The 20,298-nt window shown below is 35.3% G+C and overlaps 1 protein-coding gene across 2 annotated transcripts in view; it reads left to right on the top strand.

Moving 5' to 3' along the window:
• The window catches only part of LOC120334625 (uncharacterized), a 39,253-nt gene that overhangs the window by 5,535 nt on the left and 13,420 nt on the right, over positions 1-20,298 (top strand). For both annotated transcript variants that reach the window (XM_078109585.1, XM_078109584.1), the window contains exons 4-11: positions 8,607-8,659; positions 11,261-11,303; positions 11,738-11,795; positions 12,342-12,432; positions 12,932-12,975; positions 13,241-13,299; positions 13,618-13,749; positions 14,088-14,181. In XM_078109585.1, the coding sequence (XP_077965711.1) occupies positions 8,607-8,659; positions 11,261-11,303; positions 11,738-11,795; positions 12,342-12,432; positions 12,932-12,975; positions 13,241-13,299; positions 13,618-13,749; positions 14,088-14,181 (574 nt within the window). The remainder of the gene's footprint in view (positions 1-8,606; positions 8,660-11,260; positions 11,304-11,737; positions 11,796-12,341; positions 12,433-12,931; positions 12,976-13,240; positions 13,300-13,617; positions 13,750-14,087; positions 14,182-20,298) is intronic.

The following is a 20,298-nucleotide window of genomic DNA, read 5'->3' as shown; positions in this document are numbered from 1 at the left end:
AGTTTTGTACCTTGCATACTTCTAGTGGGTGTAGAGTAAAAAATTTCACATGTCAATTCTAACCCCTAACAGACCTCAAAAAATTAGGTCACAACAACATCACAATCACATCATAGTGCTTGCAAAATATACATAAAATCACCCGAAATGGCAGCGCTGCCGACAATAAAACGCTTACTAACGTCAGCGATCTCTCTCATATTTGGATCGTCGTGATGAGATAACAGAAAAAGCCGCTCAATTTCAGGTGTGCGGGTGCGTCTTACTCTTGGATGACAGTTCGTATAGTTGAATATTGTTGCTCTTCGCTCATCAGAAGGTTGTTAGGTACGACACTACATGAGACCAAATATTTTACAAACATTGCTTATGTGCGTGCACGAGTGCATTCACCCCTTATGTCGATCGGATTGGTCGCACCTACATTTTAAAAAAAAAAATTATGAGAAATAAAGTTGCGACCTATAGGCGATTATATATGGTATATATGATTATAGAACATCTTAGGCACGGCTACAATGATAGGACCGTTGTACGTGTTGTCTATAACAGTGGTTCCCAAACTTTTAGTACCATCGCCCCCCTATAGTAGTTTATATAACTTCATAGCCCCCCGGCACTGCAAAAAAATCGAAAGTCTGAAACGAATATATTACAGTCCAAATAAGAAGACGAATCATACACCCTCTTACACCATATCAGAGGTCGGGAATGGAAGAATCCAGTATTCTACCTCCTCAAAAACCGTCGTGTACTTTTGCATTTAACTCCCTAAATTCACCCCATTTCACATTAAAATGATAAAAAAAAATTAATTTTCCAAAACTTATAATAATGATTTTCGTACATCTCATTCATCCCTACAGCCTCCAGTTCGATCACCAGTCCATAGAATTAATCAGCCATTTGTTTTGTATTCGCGGACTCGGATGGCCTAGGGGTCGGCAAATTTACGTCGCTCGCGGGACAAAATTTAGGGTTGCTGTTCTTTTGCGGATCGCATATATTTTTTGAAAGTTAAAAACGGAACATCGTGCGAAAACTGTGACAATTCGTGAACTCAACTCAGTTGTCTTATTAAAAAATTATTACAATGACATTCAATGTGTCACTGTCTTGTTTCTGCATCACGCTTGATAGCATCACTAGTTCTTTGCTTGTTCTTTGTAATGTTCATTTTCGAAAATAATTGTTCGCACAAATATGTACGGTACTTCCAAACATCGAAGTGAATATTTTCGCATGGTTTGTGAAATTTTGATAACGATTTTCTTTAAGATACCCTCGAATAGAAAATGGATTTTCTTTTCTTATTGCATTGCAATTTTTTTGAATATTTACTGCGCTATTGAACCCCTGCACTCAGCATCAACTCTTCTGCGTGTTTCCTGCGTGCGGATACGCAAACTACCGTACCTTACTATTCTTTCGCTTGTGACATCGCCCACGTGATCCAAACCTACGAAAGCATGCAGAGTACAGTAATCAAGTGCACAATGCGCAAAGAAAAACAGGTTTCGCGAAATCGCCCCCTTCGACTTTTTCGCCCCCCTTTGTATTGTTTTCGTCCACTGGGGGGGCGATAATAAAGCCCACTTTGGTAATCACTGGTCTATAACATCCACTCGGGATACATTCAAATTTCGGCCAGTTATCGCTCGCAGGAATACCTAACATCATAATGAATCCTAAGTTTTATGGCGCTTGATAAAAATATATGGGTAGTAGTTAGGGGTGGTCAAAATGTAATCTTTTTTCGAATCGAATAGTTCGAATATTTTTTTTATACACAACCGGGGTCCAGAACGTCGAAGGTCGATAATATCTCAATAATTGAAAGAAACATGGAAAGCGATTTTTTCGGCAACAAAGCGTTTTTTTTACTGGTCAAATTCATCATAAAGTCTTATGTGTTTTTGTCACCGCGATCGCTTCGACTGCAACACCCTAAAGTTGGTAATCTCTAATCCTGTGCTTTCTCTTTTTTGGAGATTGTAATACTTGCGGGTCGGCGAACATCGAAGTTTTATATTTCTGGTATAACCGTGTGTTCACATCGGCAACAGATGTTGAAGACATTAATAAGGACTTATTTCGAAACCGAAATTAATTATATTCTGATTTTTATCTTTTGCTTTGGCTTTGATCTTACTTACCTCAGTTTGTAAATTAACCGTCCCACTAATATTATTATCGACACCGGGATGCAGATATTTATTAATAAAGATAAACCTTGCAAGTAGGGCTGTCCAAGCGAACCAAATATTCGAAATCGAATCGAATCGCAAATTATTCGAATCGTTTTTCGGCTAATTTTCGAATCGCTAAAATTAGGTACCGGTACATAAAGCGGAAACCACCTTTACGGGATGTTTTTCATCGGGCAAGCGGCGGCGCTCCGAGCTCAGACCACTCTCGCTCCCGGCTTGCTTAATTGGTTTCCCGATATTTCTCTCGCCTTCATTTTGTGATAAACATGTCATTACTAATGCCCGCCCGGTGGCACGTGATTAGCCATTTCATGCGTGGTCATCATAACAAGGTATAGTCGATCGTGACGTTTTTGAGAGAGAACAAGGAGAAAAAGGAGACAATTTAGAAAACGATAGTTCTATAAATAGAATCGATTTGAAGCTGTTGAGTTAGTTATTATAGGAACATGGTACAGGCAACTCAAAGCTGAAACAGGTGTTTTGGGATCCTTATGATGGCAATACCTTCTTTAAATGGAATTTGTAATTTCTCATGATGGCATTACTGTATTATCCATCTATATACCAAGACAAACAATTGCACTCTTGCATTTTGATGGCTGTTGTACACTAACAATATTATAGTCCTCAAATAATATTGTCATCAAACTAGCTTGGAATTTTAAAAGCAATTTTGAACTTGAGCAACAGTTTTATCTATATTGATGGTTGTTATTATTTTGCTGAAAATTACACAAAAAAACATAAAGACTAGTGAATAGGATTAAAATAGCATCTACAGGCTTTATATGTCCTACTAAAACTGAATCCATCAAAATTGAGATTGCAATTTTTGAATAGTGCAATTTTTACTCTTAACACTCAACAGTTTTCGAGACCCAAATTTTGGAGTTCTCCAATTTTTTTGACCAGTTCATACAAGCGTGTGATCTCTTTTGATGTAACTGCACATACGTTACCACAACATCGAAGGGCAGGCGTTTATTGAATAATAGAGACAGATTTACTATTGCGCAATAATATTCGATTATTCGGTTCGATTCGGCGAAAATATTCGATTCGATTCGAATCAAAAAATTATTCGATTTTGGACAGCCCTACTTGCAAGTTTGCGGATGCATGAATCCTGAATGTTGATTTGAGAAAGTGATTAAATAAACTGGAAAGAAATGCATTTTTACGTGATAATAAAGACTCTCATTATAACTGATTCCCTAAGTTTTAACTTTTTTTTCAACAAAAATACCTCGACGGTTATATAGCTAAAATTGTTGCAGAGTAATTCACAATTTTATTTACGCAATTTGCAATTTCAACCCCTCACTTGACGATTTTGATGATGTCATTCCCTAATTATTACTGCTAAAATGCTTCAAAATACAAAAAATGTAATCATTTCCGACGATAACAGGCGCAACAATTTGTTAACGAGCTAGTGTGCGGAGTTATAACAAAATTCGCAATTGATTTTACCTTCCCATGTTTACAATTTTAACATTCTGCCGTCCATGTATGGCAGAGTAAAATATTCGCATATTCGTAACATCACTTGGCCAAGAATAGAAGGGATCACTTAAAGAGCTAATGGAAAGTACTGTACATTGGATTAAACGGAGTATGGCCTGTCATTTCTTATCTGGCTGCAACTTGAAAAGTGTTTTTCATACAAGTAACTGATACCTGCTTTGGGAAACACGTTGACTGGTCCTTCTCAAATTGATGCTATTTATATAAATAGAATTTTCTGACGTCCCAAAATCGTCTTTTTTCAATTTGGCAAACTTCAATCAATGTTTGGGTCATGCAAGAAATAGATAATAAACGGTCACCAGAGTTTAAATCAAAATCTGAGAAATGTTATTGTAAATATCTGATCTGGTTTCTAAAGTTATGGAACAGTCAGTACGTATTTTGCAAAAGAAAGTAAATAACACCATAACGCAAAGACAACAACTTTTCAAATTTGTCGGTTTTGTATGTATGAGTGCTGTGGGTGAATTCTTGTGCAATTCACAATTGATTTAACACAATCGAGTTCCGTGTCCGGTCGAAGCGGCAGGTGACATGCTAACGGATATTTGAATAGTAAAATGTCATTTGAATATTTGATTCGCTATTCGAATATTTTGCCCAGCCCTAGTAGTAATAGTATCGGGGGTCTGTTACAGAGCTTGCAATCTAACTTTAAGTTTTCGTTGTCACATGTTAATCCGTATCTCTATTTTCTATGCCAAAAAAGGTAGATATCTCTTTTTTCTTTGATAGGCGGTTTGACGTTCCGGATTTGGGGATGGTTTTTGCCAGTTGTTTAGTAGATTTATTTTTTTGCCAATCTGTGGTTTTAGAATTTTGATATTCATAGAACTTTTGCTTTAATTTTTTGTATAGAGAACTCAAGGTTGTGTCCTCCCATTCGCTTGGATCTAGATCAGACATGGGCAAATTAAGGCCCGCGGGCCAATTCTGGCTTGTTGGGTAATTCAATCTGGCCCGCCTGATGCTGTCACTACCAAACTAAAACCAAATTTTGCTGTTTTAGCCAAAAATAGCTCAAGGAATTTGTTGGGATTGCGATAAAATTGAGTTGTGGCATGAGGCTTATCGTTTTCTTTGTTGTATAGCAGGGATGGCGAACCACTGACCTGCGGGTCACAAAGTGACCCACTGGGTTTTTTCGGTGACCCACCAAGGCACGAATGAAATATAAACATACTACTAACATATAAATGATGAAAATTGATATAACCGGCTCTAGTTAAATTTACCAATAAGTAAACTTATAATGTGCCGTCATTTAAGCAGCCAGGCCCGCGAATGCTCAAATTCAAATTTTTTATTTCTGGGTCTGTATGGTAATTTTCAAAACTCCTAATCTTGGACGTACGTGTTTCCCTGTATTCTGTTATGCAGCTGTGGCTGTGATATCGTTAATGACAAAACGAGAGTATCGGTCGGAGACCGAAGACTTATCGATCGAAACTGCGGTTCCGTTCATCACTCTATAGCAGGGGTCACCAAACTACGGCCCGCGGGCCGGATCCGGCCCGCGACGTCATTTTATCCGGCCCGCGGCGTCATTTTATCCGGTTCGCAATAACACGCAAAAATGGCTAAATTTTTTTCCAAGGAAGATTTTCACGAGCATCGTCGTCCTTGTTTATTTCGTAACATTGACCAATCGGCAAGATGCAGAAAAGTGACGTAATAATAGGCCTTTCGGCATCCGCTCAGACACTTTTGTCACCCTGACAGATTTTCAGTCGTGGTTGTAAACAAAACTTCGTTTTTGCGACTTTGAATGCTACCAGTACGTAACGTTTTCTGCGATACACTTGTACACTCGTGGCGCTTGCTTTCTACGAAACTGTTTGTTTTTCGTGCTAAAATAAACGTCGAATGTGCATTTTGTGCTAACAGTACTGTAATCCCTCGCGTACTTCTCCAATTTCAAAAGCCACACTAACTTTTGTACTGCTTTAATGCGGATATTCATGTAGGTATGTTACAAAAAAATTGAAGTTCATCCGATTTAAATAAAAACTGCTCCAGTGGAAAGATCTGAGTAAAAATAGAAAAAAGAAAACAATACCAAGTTTGGAATAAACGGTCAAGAAATAACGGAGATATCGGAATTTTAGTACCGCCCGACAGCCAATTTTTTCCATAATGATTGTATTACTTTTTTGATAAGAACTGTACTAAATATGGAAAAATAACACATATCAATCACTAATCTTTCGATGTGCGTCACATCTATGGTATATTGAGATAATTTCAGGATTTTATTCTGGCAACGGTCATTGACACCGCCGAAAGATCGTCGCAAATAAACGCGGGAGTTGTGCATGATAGTTTGACAGTGGTTCATTGTGGGTAATAATTAACGATGTTCTGATTGTACGAACTTCATAAAAATTGGTAAGTATCAAGTTAGACAAGAAATACACACGTCCATATAAATTTTATTGGTGTCCATAGACAATATCAATAATTTGCACTACGTATAACTGGGGCGTAATTTTTAAAAGCGTCGAATGTTGGGAAATTTATGCGCTAATGAAAAAATTCAAATACCAGATAATAGTTGTTTATTTTATCTAAATTATGTCAAAATTTCATAGAATTCCAAGCTACAGCAGGCAGTCGTTTTTATGAGCGGTATTTCAACACGGCGTAACGGTACTTAGCAGACGTGATGCGTACATTTTTTGCCGCGGATTTTGTAACATTTCTAATTCATGACAGCAACGTTTTGATAACAGCTAAACTCAGGATAGTTGTCTAGATATATAAATCTTGTTAATTTTTTTTCCTAGGATGTTCTCGATCTATATTCTGCGATATTCTCAACATTTGTGAATTTATTGTATTGCATTGACAAAAATATTCATCCGGCCCGTTTCAACACAATTTGAGTCATACCTGGCCCGCGGTCAAAAAAGTTTGGTGACCCCTGCTCTATAGTGACACAGCGCGTCCCATCACTAATTAATAACTCGCTAATTATATGACATAATTCATCCAAAATCAATAGGCTTCTGGTCCGAGATATGATGAATGCACATGCAAAATTTGGAGCAGATTCAACCACGCCTTCGTGAGATATCGCGTGCATCTAACAGACAGACAGACAAATACCTATCAACATACTTACCGATCTAAAGATCGATAAGTAACAATACAATAGTCTGTTCATTTTGTCGCAACGTGTTGTTACAGCGCACCCTTTCGGAAGTGCATGAACGAAAAGGCACTGCAAACTGTTTTGTTTTTTATCAGTATACGAGAACTAGATGCTACTTTGCATTTACTTGTTTCTCGCCTACAATGCCGTTGAGAGAAAAAATCTTTTAGACTCAAATTTTAAAGACCTAGAAAACTGAAATAACAATATGGCAGTGTGGAAGAAGTTCCTTAATGTGGTTGAAAGTCGATCGAAAAATATAATTTTTTCACAGTGGAATTCCCTCAAGTCTTTGACTGCTTAAAAAAATTGCCGCATCATCCCAACTGTTTTGGGGTAATTCATATCCATGTTTTTGTGTGCAAATTTCATGAAATCGAGTGCCATAAGGAGTCTAGTAGCCCCTGATAGAAGTGCTGCACGAAAAAATCCTAAAACATCGACTGAAGCTTATAAGATTTGCAAGATAAGATGCAGCAGCAAGTTTCTTATAAATACAAACATTGATATCTGTGACCTACACTCTTCTGTTTCGTGATAAAAATATAATTTTTGACCCATTGATTGAAAAAGGTTCGCCATCCCTGTTGTATAGGATTTGCATCTTTTGGAACAGGGATGCTGTGTCTTGAGTTTGATGTCTACCATGTCGATTCCGCCCGTAGACAACTCTAGCCCCTGGAATATCTTGTTTTCAATGTTTCTCTCGCTTTCATTTTGTGTTGAAAACTATGTCCAGTGGCATGGTATTAACAATTTCATGCATGGTCATATTCGGGAAGTTATTATTGGTAATTAACATTCAAAATGACTTTAAAATTGTGGAAAAAATACAGAGCAAAAAAGTCAATTTAGTATGTCAGAAATTGCTAGTTCTATAAATGGCATCAATTTACATCTGGTGAGTTAGTAATCATGAAAACATGGCACGGGCAACCCGAGGCTGGACAGTTTGAGGTGCCCAATATGGCAATACTTTCCTACAATGGACTTTTTATCAGCTCACAACACTTTGCCCTCTTTTGTCATTGGAAATAATTATACTTATATTGCATAATTATGGATGGTTGCTGTACAAAGATCATCAAACTAGGCGGCATTATTGCGATCTTATTATTTCTTAGGAAGCTGGTTTTATTTATACTGTATTAAAGATTAGCATTACTGTATTAGAATAATCATTTTGCTAAAAATTACTCAGAAAGTTAAAGAATAATGATAATAGGATTAGAATAGCCTTAAAGGCTTCGCATGCCCTTTTAAAACTGATTCCATTGGAATTGAGTAACTGAAGTATATTGGACCGCTTTAAAGAGTTTTTGACCAGTTTATAGAGTAAAGCATGTGATCACCTATTATACCCTGAAACTCAGTTATGCAAAATACCATCCGTGTTTTAGATGTAACTACACATATATTATCACAATACCAAGTTTGTTATTGTATGATGAAAACAGAATTTGGGTTGTGCAATAATATTCCATTATTCGGTTAGATTCGAGAAAAGTATCCGATTTGATTCGAATCAAAAAATACACAATTTTGGACAGCCCCAGTCATAATTGATGTTACTAAATACACTCATCAATCATGTTCATAAATTCTGCTCTTAGTCAAGTTTTTCATTTTTTATTCACAGAACCATCAATATCAGAAATCAGTGCTTGTGTAAAATTTCAATATATCCAAAATTTGTTATTGTTTTTCAGATATAACCAAAGTACAAGTTCACAAATTTCTTCAAGGACTCCCGAGATGCACAGTAAGTTTTCTTTTATGACTCGATTCACCATGAACGTACAAGTAGCCACTGATATGTAACAATATGTAAGGCAGTGGTTCTCAAACTTATCAAGTTGGTCCCCCCACCTCGAAAATAACTAGCTTACTATAAGCCAGGGGTGTGCAACCTTTTTCGTGGGCGGGCCAGATATTAATAACTGAGTAAAACCGCGGGCTGCACCTTTATTTAACTAAGCCATTTTTTAGTTACAAAATAATGTATTTTTGTTATTGATCTTAGGGCATTATTAAGGGTAGTTGCAGAAATGATGAGTTTAAAGTCACAAATTTTTTAAACTGTCATTCAAATTTATTGTCACACCAAGTTTAAACGAATTCAGTGGGAAATTTGCTGTTGGATTCTTTTCACTACTACTTTTATCCACATTTGCTTTAATGGAAGTGCTAGCAATTCGATATTCATTTTCAGAGGCTTCGTCTTTCAGGCGGTTTTATGACGCCCATTTTAGAAAAAAATATTTGGAGTCGAAATGTGCCATATTTGAAGCCATGACTTTTTTCAAATGTGAAAAGTTATATCGATAGAGATGTTTTCGGTAAAACTTGAAAAGATTCACTTCCAAATAATTTGCTGTCAAATTTTATTATAAATTACTGGTAGATTTCAAAAAAATCAACGTATAGGCTGAAACCAAAACTTATTTAGCTTTTGTATCTTTCAATATTGGGAGATATAGGACACTATAACGTCATATGCATAGACAATAAATTGGTCTCTGATACCAGATTGTAAACTGAATTACACAATTTCGATGGCCGCACACCATTCAAAATTGGCACTTCTCTGCGGGCCGCACAATTTTCCCTTGTGGGCCACATTTGGCCCGCGGGCCACACTTTGCACACCTCTGCTATAAGCTACAAATAACAGATAGTGACGCGAAAGTATGTTCTAGCATCTGAGATTTGTGAACTAAAAGCATGAAGTTGCACTCTCAAACATGCTCCACGCAAAGGATAATAAAAAGACGAGCACAACAGCTCTATGTCACCTCTGAAAAATAAAAAAATGTAAATATCCAATATAAGCCTGGCAAATGAAATCTAGCAAATATTTTTAATTGCTCCACACCCCATCAATATTGTTTTCACCCCACCTTTTGAGAACCACTTATGTTAGGAGTTCAAATATTTTGAAAATACCTTAATTTACTCAATTCGTTACATCCTGGGTGAGGTGGTGTATATATGACTTGAATCACAGATGTTGCGATACCAATACAGTTCAGCCCAATGCTTTTGTGACAGTAGAACTGATAGGCCCAAATTTCAGTAATCGTGCATAAAACCCACTTTATCAATTTGAATCATTTGCCCAATCACCAGTCAATTCTTTCAGAACTTGAATATTTCAAATTGATTTCTGTCCTGCAAAACCAACAGTCATAAACAGAACTCATAAATTTGATAGAGTTGGAAAATTTGATTTAATTACTATGCCGTATGTCTAGATCAATTGTCGGCAGACTTTATGTACTTGTGGGCCAAATATACACATTTCCGGTAGTGCTCATGCCACATTATTTTTGCCTACAAACAATCGCCACATTAAACTTCAAATTATGGCGAACTTGCACTTTCTATTGCTGTGTAAAAAATCCTCGACTTGAATTGACATTGGAATGTTTTTTAAAAATTGACAGAACTTGACTTTTAATTACAACCAACAATAGGATTTAGCCGGTGGTGGCAATTTGTCAACCCCTGGTCTAAATTAATTCAGTACATATGCATTCATATCTAGTTTCGCTTTTATTTTACTACTAGGTGACCCAATAAAACAGAACCCATTAATTTCCTAATTACTTCTGCGCAAATGAAGAAAACTTTTCCACACTTTAATTTCTGTTTGTGTATGATTATAGGATAGGATTTTACATATTTATCCCGGGGGAGAGGAAAGCCGATAAGACGGCTTATCCATATGGCGAACCACGGCCTCTCGTCCGGTTACCATTCCAAGTCGGGTATGGGATTAGTTTTACTGTATTGTTTGTTTTCGGAAGCATGGACTTGGTGGTGGAGGAAGCCGTAACCGACCAGCGGTTACGTGAACCACCCAACGACGGCGAGGAGTCCAGCAATCCTCTCGCACATAACCATCCCTGCATGGGATTCGAACCTGCGAACCCACGCAGAGTAATTAGAGGTGCGGTGGCGAGCGTATTCCTAACGCTTAGCCCGTTGAGCCACACCTATTATTATTATACCTAAATTATATTGTATCTTCAGTGGTCTAGCATGATTTGTGCATATTTTAAGCTCCAGCTAGAACTGACATGGGCAAACTAAGGCCCCCAGGCCAAATCTGGCACGTTGGATAATTCAATCCTGCCTGGCTGATTCAGCCACACCAAACTAAGCCAAATTTTGATGTTCTAACTGAAATATAGTCCAAGAAATTTTTTAGGATTGTGATTAAATTTAGTTTTGGCACAAGGCTTACCGTTTTCCACTATTGCTTTATTAATACAGTACTGTAAATATTGTTCATAAAATATAACTTTTTACGCCACCTTACATGACACTTACAGAAATATTTCAATATTCTTTATTTTAGTTGAAGTTACCTGATATCGTCAATAAAACAAATTACAGCAAATGTAAGTTTTTTTTTCCTTTCTCTTTTGTAATTATCTATTTTATTCGAAAATGATGTGGGAGTTTTGGAATATACTTACTTTTCATTGAAATCCCAAAATATTAAAAAAATCATATAAGTTCCAAATTCTGAATTGCTAATGAGAATGGTACAAGATGTTTTATTTCTTGGACATTACTAAGTAAGTGAGAATATGGTTTTCATTTTATGTGTCTCGAAGAGTCATGTACACTAATACAGTATTTTTGTATTATACGCATACAGTGATAGTCCACCAGAGTAAAGACATATAGGAAGCACTTTTCATAATACTGTGAATTGAAATTTTCTAAGTTACCCTATCATACAAAAATACAATCTGTGTCAAGACATAAGACTTGGTCAATTTCAGATCAGAATACCATAAAATCTCATCACATTTTTTTGACATGATAGGTTCAACTAATTCTGGAAAAAGACCGGCATCAAAACGAAATATATTTGTGGAAATCAAGTATGATATGTTTTCTTAGTTTAGAGTTACACATGTTTATGCAAAGATCAGAAATAATACAGTAGAATACTGTACCATACCATTTCCATTATTATGATTATTTTCCAACTTTTTTGGTCAGAATTATATTATAGTTCAATCAAAAATTAGTGAGTTGATATACTTTTAACTGAAATCTGAAGCTAGAATTGATTTACTTGGGTCTGTGTGGACAGTTTTTTGATCACGTTTGAGCATTGTTTTCTAGGTTTATTTTTATTACAATTTTCTTATACAGCGTTTTCTATGTCTTTTGCTTCAAACAAGGTTCTGCACAAGCACTCACTGATCGGTACGAAGCTATTATAGTTTGGAAATACCAGGAGCTTTTGTATTTTTACTGATAGTTTTAACATATGATGATTATAAGTCAGACACCACTAGGCTGCCTGGCCACTGATATAGCTGAATTAGAAAGCCCATTTTTATTCAGGTCCTGCACAAAGTCTGTTCAATCTACTAGAAGTAATTGTTTGAGGTGACCTATAATTTAAATTTTTGTTTTAGACATTCAATCACTAGGGAAAAACAAATGGCAAACTCAAAATTACGTCAATTATTTGGATCGAGGAAACGAACCTTTTCACCAGGAAATACGGTAAATCGGTAATACAAGCTTTTTAAAATACTTGTCAGTTTCAAATTGATGCTATTTATATACCTTGAAAATTCTGATGACCAAAATATGCTAACATCGTTTTACCAATTAATTTCTGTTTAAGAATTTCATGTTCCGACCATGCATGATATGACTAATAACATGCCACCAAGAATTGAAATATAACTACAATAATAATTTATAATCAATAATTTTTATATTTGGATTCAAATTGAAAATCCCTCAGCTTAACCAAAAATAGGTTTCGATGTAAAATGTATTTCGATGAGATATTCTTTTTTATGTTTTTTGTTTGTATAAACATTCATTTATTTAAATATGACAAAAGTATTGAAAGCACATTTAGTATTCACTGTTGAAACTTTGTTCAGGAAAATTTTCCCTTATACTCTAATAATAAAGTAAACCTTGTAGTTGTGGACTTGTGGCCCATCTCTGGTACATATGTAGTTGAATATCCCTTTTGCTTGATTTTCAGAACCAAGAAGTTCTCGCTAAACGTTCCAGGAATCAAAACTCCAGGTAACATTTTTATTTAAAGTTTGTAAAATATCCACATGTGAATATTTGACTTTTCTGGGTCTTTATAGTCATTTTCAAATAATTTACCAAAACTGATGTCAAGCGAAAACCCAAATATGGTGCAAGATCGCATATTTTTGCATTGATTCACCAAAAAAGATGTTTTCATTATCACATAAAAATTCTTAACTAATATGTAATCACCCGTCTTTACCATTTTACATTGTTTTGTATTTCATTCAACTTGTTATCTTTTGCTTCACAGCTATCCATCACCGAGATCAATATTAAAACGAAAGCTGGAGGAAAGAAAAGAGTTAAGAGGTTAGTTAGTCAGTTAGACGAGAATATTGGTTCTTCTTTCGCCCCCTTAAAATTTGAAAATAACTCCAGGTTGAAGGCAATTTTGACTTCAATTTATAAAAACATGGAAAACTCTGGCATATACAAACTTTTTTATTTGACTATTGAGAATGCTTGTTCAACATAGGGCTATTTGGGATTCTTTCATTAAATATATGAGTTTTGTATCGCAACTCTAGAAGATTTCAACTTTCGACTTTAACACCTGCACCTAATTCTGTACCAAAAATTTAAATGTATATCAATTAATTGATGCTAATATTTATGCATTTCATTCAGATGTCGATATCATCCACAGCGAGTCGGAAGATTCTAGGAGATCTTCCGACTCGTATTATGTGAAGAAAAAAGTTCGATTCTCTCTTACACCATCCTCCAGCTTTTTCAAAGAAAATCTGGTTAATTCTAAAAGTGAGTATTCCCAACAGCAAGGCAAAATATTTTTCTAGTGTTACAACTAGAAGTATTGTAGAAGTATTGTGCAATCCCATGTATCTCTTCTAATTTTGTTGTTTGTCTCTAGTTTTGAAATTGTCGCTGCATTGGATTGATGATATATTAGTGACTTACTACTTTCTCTATGTCTTAGTATGCTAAAATTATTGCAACCAATTTAAGATTTTATATTCTATTTGGCTAAAAATTAAATTGCCTTATGTGCAAGATAAAATCTTCTAACTTTACAAATTAACTTTCATTTATTAACAACCTGAATTTGCATATATTAACATTTTTTTTTTCAATTTTAGTTCAACCTTCACCTTCAAATAAAAACAGCTGCCTCTGGCGTAGCCAGCGACTACGCATGAGGCAGCTGAAACCTGATCAGAACAATATACTTGGGTATGTTCTTAGATACATTAGTAAGGATATTAACGATAGGATTGACATTTTATCCTGGAGAAGAAGAAAGCCGATGAGGTGGCTTAATAACCTTATGTCAACCCACGGCCTCCCGTCCGGTTACCATTCCATGTTGGGTATGGGATAAGTTAGTTATTTGTTTTTTCACAAGCATGGACTTGATAGTATAGGAAGCCGTAACCGACCACCGGTTACATGAACCACCCTACCACGAGGAGGAGTCTAGCAGTCCTCTCACACATAACTATCTCTTCATGGGATTCGAACCTCCAAATCCATGCAGAGGAGTTGGTGAATATTTTTTTGCAAGTCCTATTTTAAACAATGACCATTATTAGTCCGTAGTCAGCGGTTACCTGCATTTAGAAAAAAAAATTAAAATCGCGAAAATTAATTTTAGAGGGAACTACGTTATGACTCGCAGATGTCAGTAGCGTCGTATTGGTTTATATGAACAAAAACACCCTCGCATGTAGCGTCGATTAAATGCATGAAATGTAAAACTATTACTTGGAATTTATTGTGAATGAAGTTGATTTTTCATGTGCCGTAATTAGTGACGGGAAAAATCGTATTTTTTATTCAAGTTATATATAGTTTATAAGTAAGTATCACGTATATCGAAGTTTGGTTTTTATATTTCGGACTGGATTGTGAGTTCACATCGACGAAGATGTTAAAGACAACTATTTAGGAGTGCATTCACAACACAAATTAATTTTATTCTGATTTTTATCTTCAGTGTAGGATTCGTATCACGGTTTGTAAATTACTTTCCCAATTTTGAGCAAACAATATTATCATTACTGGCCCCGGGATGCGATATTTGTGAAGCGGATAGTTGACATTTATATGCTTTTAATTTTAGATCATGTCCGTGTTACTTGGTATTGAATAATAATTGAAATCTCTGCAAATTGGTAATCTCTTGAATACTAGAGTGTCGAGTATTCACGTAACTCAGCTTTGGGTCAAAACACGGATACTATATTCTTGAGAAATTTCCATAAAATACATTGTTTACCTAACTTACTCTTCTTGTTTGACGTTTCTAAATTTACAAAATTCAGTGTCTGGTATTCACGTAACTCAGCTTTGGGTCAAAACACCGATACTAAACTCTTGAGACATTTCCATAAAATACTTTGTTTACCTGTCTTACTTATCTTTTGACGTTTCTAAATTTACCAAAATCAGTGTCGAGTATTCACGTAACTCAGCTTTGGGTCAAAACACTGATACTAAACTCTTAAAAAATTTCCATAAAATACTTTGTTTACCTGTCTTACTTATCTTGTTCGACGTTTCTAAATTTACAAAAAACTCAAAAAGAGTCGAATATTCACGTAACTCAGCTTTGGGTCAAAACACTGATACTAAACTCTCGAGAAATTTCCATAAAATACATTGTTTACCTGTCTTACTTATCTTGTTCGACATTTCTAAATTTACAAAAAACTCAAGAGTCGAGTATTCACGTAACTCAGCTTTGGGTCAAAACACTGATACTAAACTCTTGAGAAATTTCCATAAATTACATTGTTTACCTGTCTTATCTTGTTCGACGTTTTTAAGTTTTCAAAAAACTCAAGAGTCGAGTATTCACGTAACTCAGCTTTGGGTCAAAACACTGATACTAAGCTCTTGAGAAATTTCCATAAAATACATTGTTTACCTGTTTTATCTTGTTCGACGTTTCTAAATTTACAAAAAACTCAAAGAGTCGAATATTCACGTAACGCCGCTTTGGGTCAAAACACTGATACTAAACTCTTGAGAAATTTCCATAAAATACATTGTTTACCCGTCTTACTTATCTTGTTCGACGTTTCTAAATTTACAAAAAACTCAAAGAGTCGAGTATTCACGTAACTCAGCTTTGGGTCAAAACACTGATACTAAACTCTTGAGAAATTTCCATAAAATATATTGTTTACCTGTCTTACTTATCTTGTTCGACGTTTCTAAATTTACAAAAAACTCAAAGAGTCGAATATTCACGTAACTCAGCTTTGGGTCAAAACACTGATACTAAACTCTTGAGAAATTTCCATAAAATACATTGTTTACCTGTCTTACTTATCTTGTTCGACGTTTCTTAATTTACAAAAAACTCAAAGAGTCGAGTATTCACGTAACTCAGCTTTGGGTCAAAACACTGATACTAAGCTCTTGAGAAATTTCCATAAAATACATTGTTTATCTGTCTTACTTATCTTGTTCGACGTTTCTAAATTTACAAAAAAACTTATAGTCGAGTATTCACGTGACTCAGCTTTGGGTCAAAACACTGATACTAAACTCTTGAGAAATTTCCATAAAATGCATTGTTTACCTGTCTTATTTTGTTCGACGTTTTTTAATTTACAAAAAACTCATAGTCGAGTATTCACGTAACTCAGCTTTGGGTCAAAACACTGATACTAGCCTCTTGAGAAATTTCCATAAAATACATGGATTCCCTGTCTTACTTATCTTGTTCGACGTTTCTAAATTTACGAAAAAACTTATAGTCGAGTATTCATGTGACTCAGCTTTGGGTCAAAACACTGATATTAAACTCCTGAGAAATTTCCATCAAATACATTGTTTACCTGTCTTATCTTGTTCGACGTTTTTAAATTTACAAAAAACTCAGTATTCAGGTAACTCAGCTTTGGGTCAAAACACTGATACTATCCTCTTGAGAAATTTCCATAAAATACATTGATTACCTATCTTACTTATCTTGTTCGACGTTTATATATTCACAAAAAACTCATAGTCGAGTATTCACGTAACTCAGCTTTGGGTCAAAACACTGATTCTAGCCTCTTGAGAAATTTCCATAAAATACATTGTTTTCCTGTCTCACTTATCTTGTTCGACGTTTCTAAAGTTGCAAAAAACTCAAGAGTTTAGTATTCACTTAACTCAGCTTTGGGTCAAAACACTGATACTAAACTCTCGAGAAATTTCCATAAAATACATTGTTTACCTGTCTTACCTATCCTGTTCAACGTTTCTATATTTACAAAAAACTCAGAGTTGAGTATTCACGTAACTCAGCTTTGGGTCAAAACACTGATATTTTAAACTCCTGAGAAATTTCCATCAAATACATTGTTTACCTGTCTTCAGTGTTAACTCTAAGCAAATTATGAGTGCGAAAGTGCTTCGCAGTCGAAAAAAAAAGTGCGAAAGTGCTTTTGCCGATTTTAACAAGTTAGGTGCCCTAGCCTTTCATATAACCCATTTAAAACGGCATAGATACTCGAAAAAGCGCTCTTCTGGTTAATATTATGAATTAAAGAGAAGCCTTTCCTTAATGAGTTCCCTTTTAGCGAATTCATGTTTAATTAGAACGAGTGAATTCATCGGCAACGAAAGGACATCTGCTACCACCTGCCGCTACAAAACTTTCATGCAAGTATCACAGTGTCAATTGCTTACTCGCGTGAACAGCAAAGGCTTTCACATTTGTTACTCCTTCCGTCTAACAGACAACGATTGGAACAGGCAGACTGGAAACCATATTAGTTACAGGGTGGATCATTTGTACAAATCCCGTGCAAAATAATCCCCCCCCTCCCCAAAAATATAAATAGCAAATCAACTAATTAGGGTTAGGTGTGCCCGTGCGCTGGAAATTCAACTTTTCGATTTATCCCTAAACCTAATCTGATAATTATTATTTTGTGATTTTGAACCACTTTGAAAGTCGCCACCCGCTGTTTTAAAAGATAGGTTAACCTACCTTCCCTCCGAAATATTAAGCAGGATACTCCCCTGTTTTAGGAGATAGGTTGACCTACTTTCCTTTCAAACTTTTTTCTCCGAAATATTACACAAGATCACTTTGAAAATCCTCCCGTTTCCTGAGCTAGCGTGACCTAATTTCTCATTTACATTTATATTATACTATTTCAGAGCTTACCCAAAGACAAGTAATTTTTGAATGTCCACATGCCTTGGTTTGCGTGCGAATTAGTTTAAATCGGGCAGAAAACATCATATATTGGCAAAATGTTTAGTAATGCCATGTACTTTCAGCATTCATAAATAGCACTCTTTGTAATGCTGCTGACCTAGTATCAAATATTCGCATCACAACGCCACTTGCGAGGTTTCCATATATTTCAATTACACTAATAGGAACGATTACACCAACGAGTTTTCTTTTGCTAAGGTACACGAAATATAACGAGGGTGATTCTTGAAAAAAACATGAATTTAAAAAATAAACGAATGATATGATAGTGGATCCCAAATAATTTTGAGAGTGTCTCGAAATACCAATTCATTTGATAAATAATTTTTATTCGACCACATGAACACTGATATCCTGAAAATTAATGTTGAAAGAGAGTACGCATTCTCAGATATAGGACATCCAGTCGCGATATTCAATCGTTCATATGCACAAATCTCACATTAATAGTAATTGCTACCCAAGTTTGTAAAGTTTAGAAACCAACAAACATAAAATAACTTATCCTAAAACACAATTAAAATTCAGTCGGCAATAAATTGCGCCAAGACGATGCCATACAAAACAAAAAAGATTTGGTCGCGAGAGTTATGTTAGATGACTGCAAAACGACGTTGTTTTTTGAGTAGAATGTAAAACAATCAAATTGAAAAAACGGGAGTTATATTGTACTTATACACCTGTTGGAGTATTTCGGACAATTTCGAATTTAAAATAAATGAAAACCCGACATATAATAAAGACGCAAAAGTAAAATGAACATTTATTGAAAAAGTTATTATTTAAGAAAGACAACATGATCGTACAATTCCGCCAAAACCTCTATGTTCGCAAGTGAGATGATAAATAAATACTTCCCTGTATTCGATCAATTAACTTTAGCGTATCGTTGTTCTGCCAACAAACAGCTGGGTGCAAAATATTTCCGTCCTGTGATATGCTCACAAATATTCTCGATATTAATATCATACCCTCGCGTATGTACTTTCTATTAGCTCTTTAGTGATCCCTTCCATCCTTGGCCAAGTCATGTTTCGAATATGTGAACGTTTTATTCGGCCATACATGGCCGGCGAGATGTTAAAATTGTAAACAAGAGAGAGGTAAAATCAATCGCGAATTTCGTTATAACGCTCGTTTACGAATTGTTGCGCCTGTTATCGTCGAAAATGATTACATTTGTTGTATTTTGAGGCATTTAAGCAGTAATAATTAGGGCATGACATCATCAAAATCGTGAGATCTTGAAATTGCAAATTCCGTAAATAAAATTGGGAATTACTCGGTAACGAATTCAGCTTTAATGACCGTCGGGGTATTGTTTTTTTTGAAAATTATAATTAATGTGAGAGCGCCAAAAACATACAGTCCATACCGATGCGACTGCAATTTATATGGCCGCACTTGGTGTGGCGCGTTTATTAATAGTGTAAAATAAATTAAACGAATATCAATTATAACCAAGCCTGTGAGCGTGTTTATTTACTGTGGGCAAAAATCGTAAAATACCGTCTTGAGACAAATTCACTTCTATTGCAAAATCTTAATTTTCAGTTATTGTCGTTATAGAAATAACGTGTGGCAACTTTTAAATTTATCGGCGACCAAAAAACCGCCCCACACTCGTCCAAACGTGTGTCGAGCTTGAACGACAGGAACAGATTCATCGACGACTTTAATTAGGGAAAATATGTATTTTATTGGAAATGCAAAATAAATGTAACAAAACGCATTTTTTTGTGATATAACTTTGTATTTTCGAAAGGTAAAATTTGATCTAAATTAATCGCAAAAATGTTTTATTTTAAATGTAACAAAACACATTTTGCGATATAACCTTGTATTTTCGAAAACGGGTGTCCTGAAAATTAAAATATGATCTAAATTAATCGCAAAAATGTTTTATTTTAAATGTAACAAAACACATTTTTCGCGATACACCTGTATTTTCGGATACCGGGTGTCATGAAGATTAAAATATGATCTGAGTTAACCCTAAATAATGTTTCTTTCCAAATGTATCAAAACGCATTTTTTGCGATATAACTTTGTATTTTTTAATGTTTTATCTATCGTCTAACTAACGTCTGGTACACATCATTTTCGGGGAGAACTCTAGCCCGCGA

Source organism: Styela clava, chromosome 15 (genome assembly GCF_964204865.1).
Source record: "Styela clava chromosome 15, kaStyClav1.hap1.2, whole genome shotgun sequence".
Taxonomy (NCBI): domain Eukaryota; kingdom Metazoa; phylum Chordata; class Ascidiacea; order Stolidobranchia; family Styelidae; genus Styela; species Styela clava.
The sequence above is the reverse complement of the archived record's forward strand: the minus strand, read 5'-3'. Positions and strand labels throughout refer to the sequence as shown.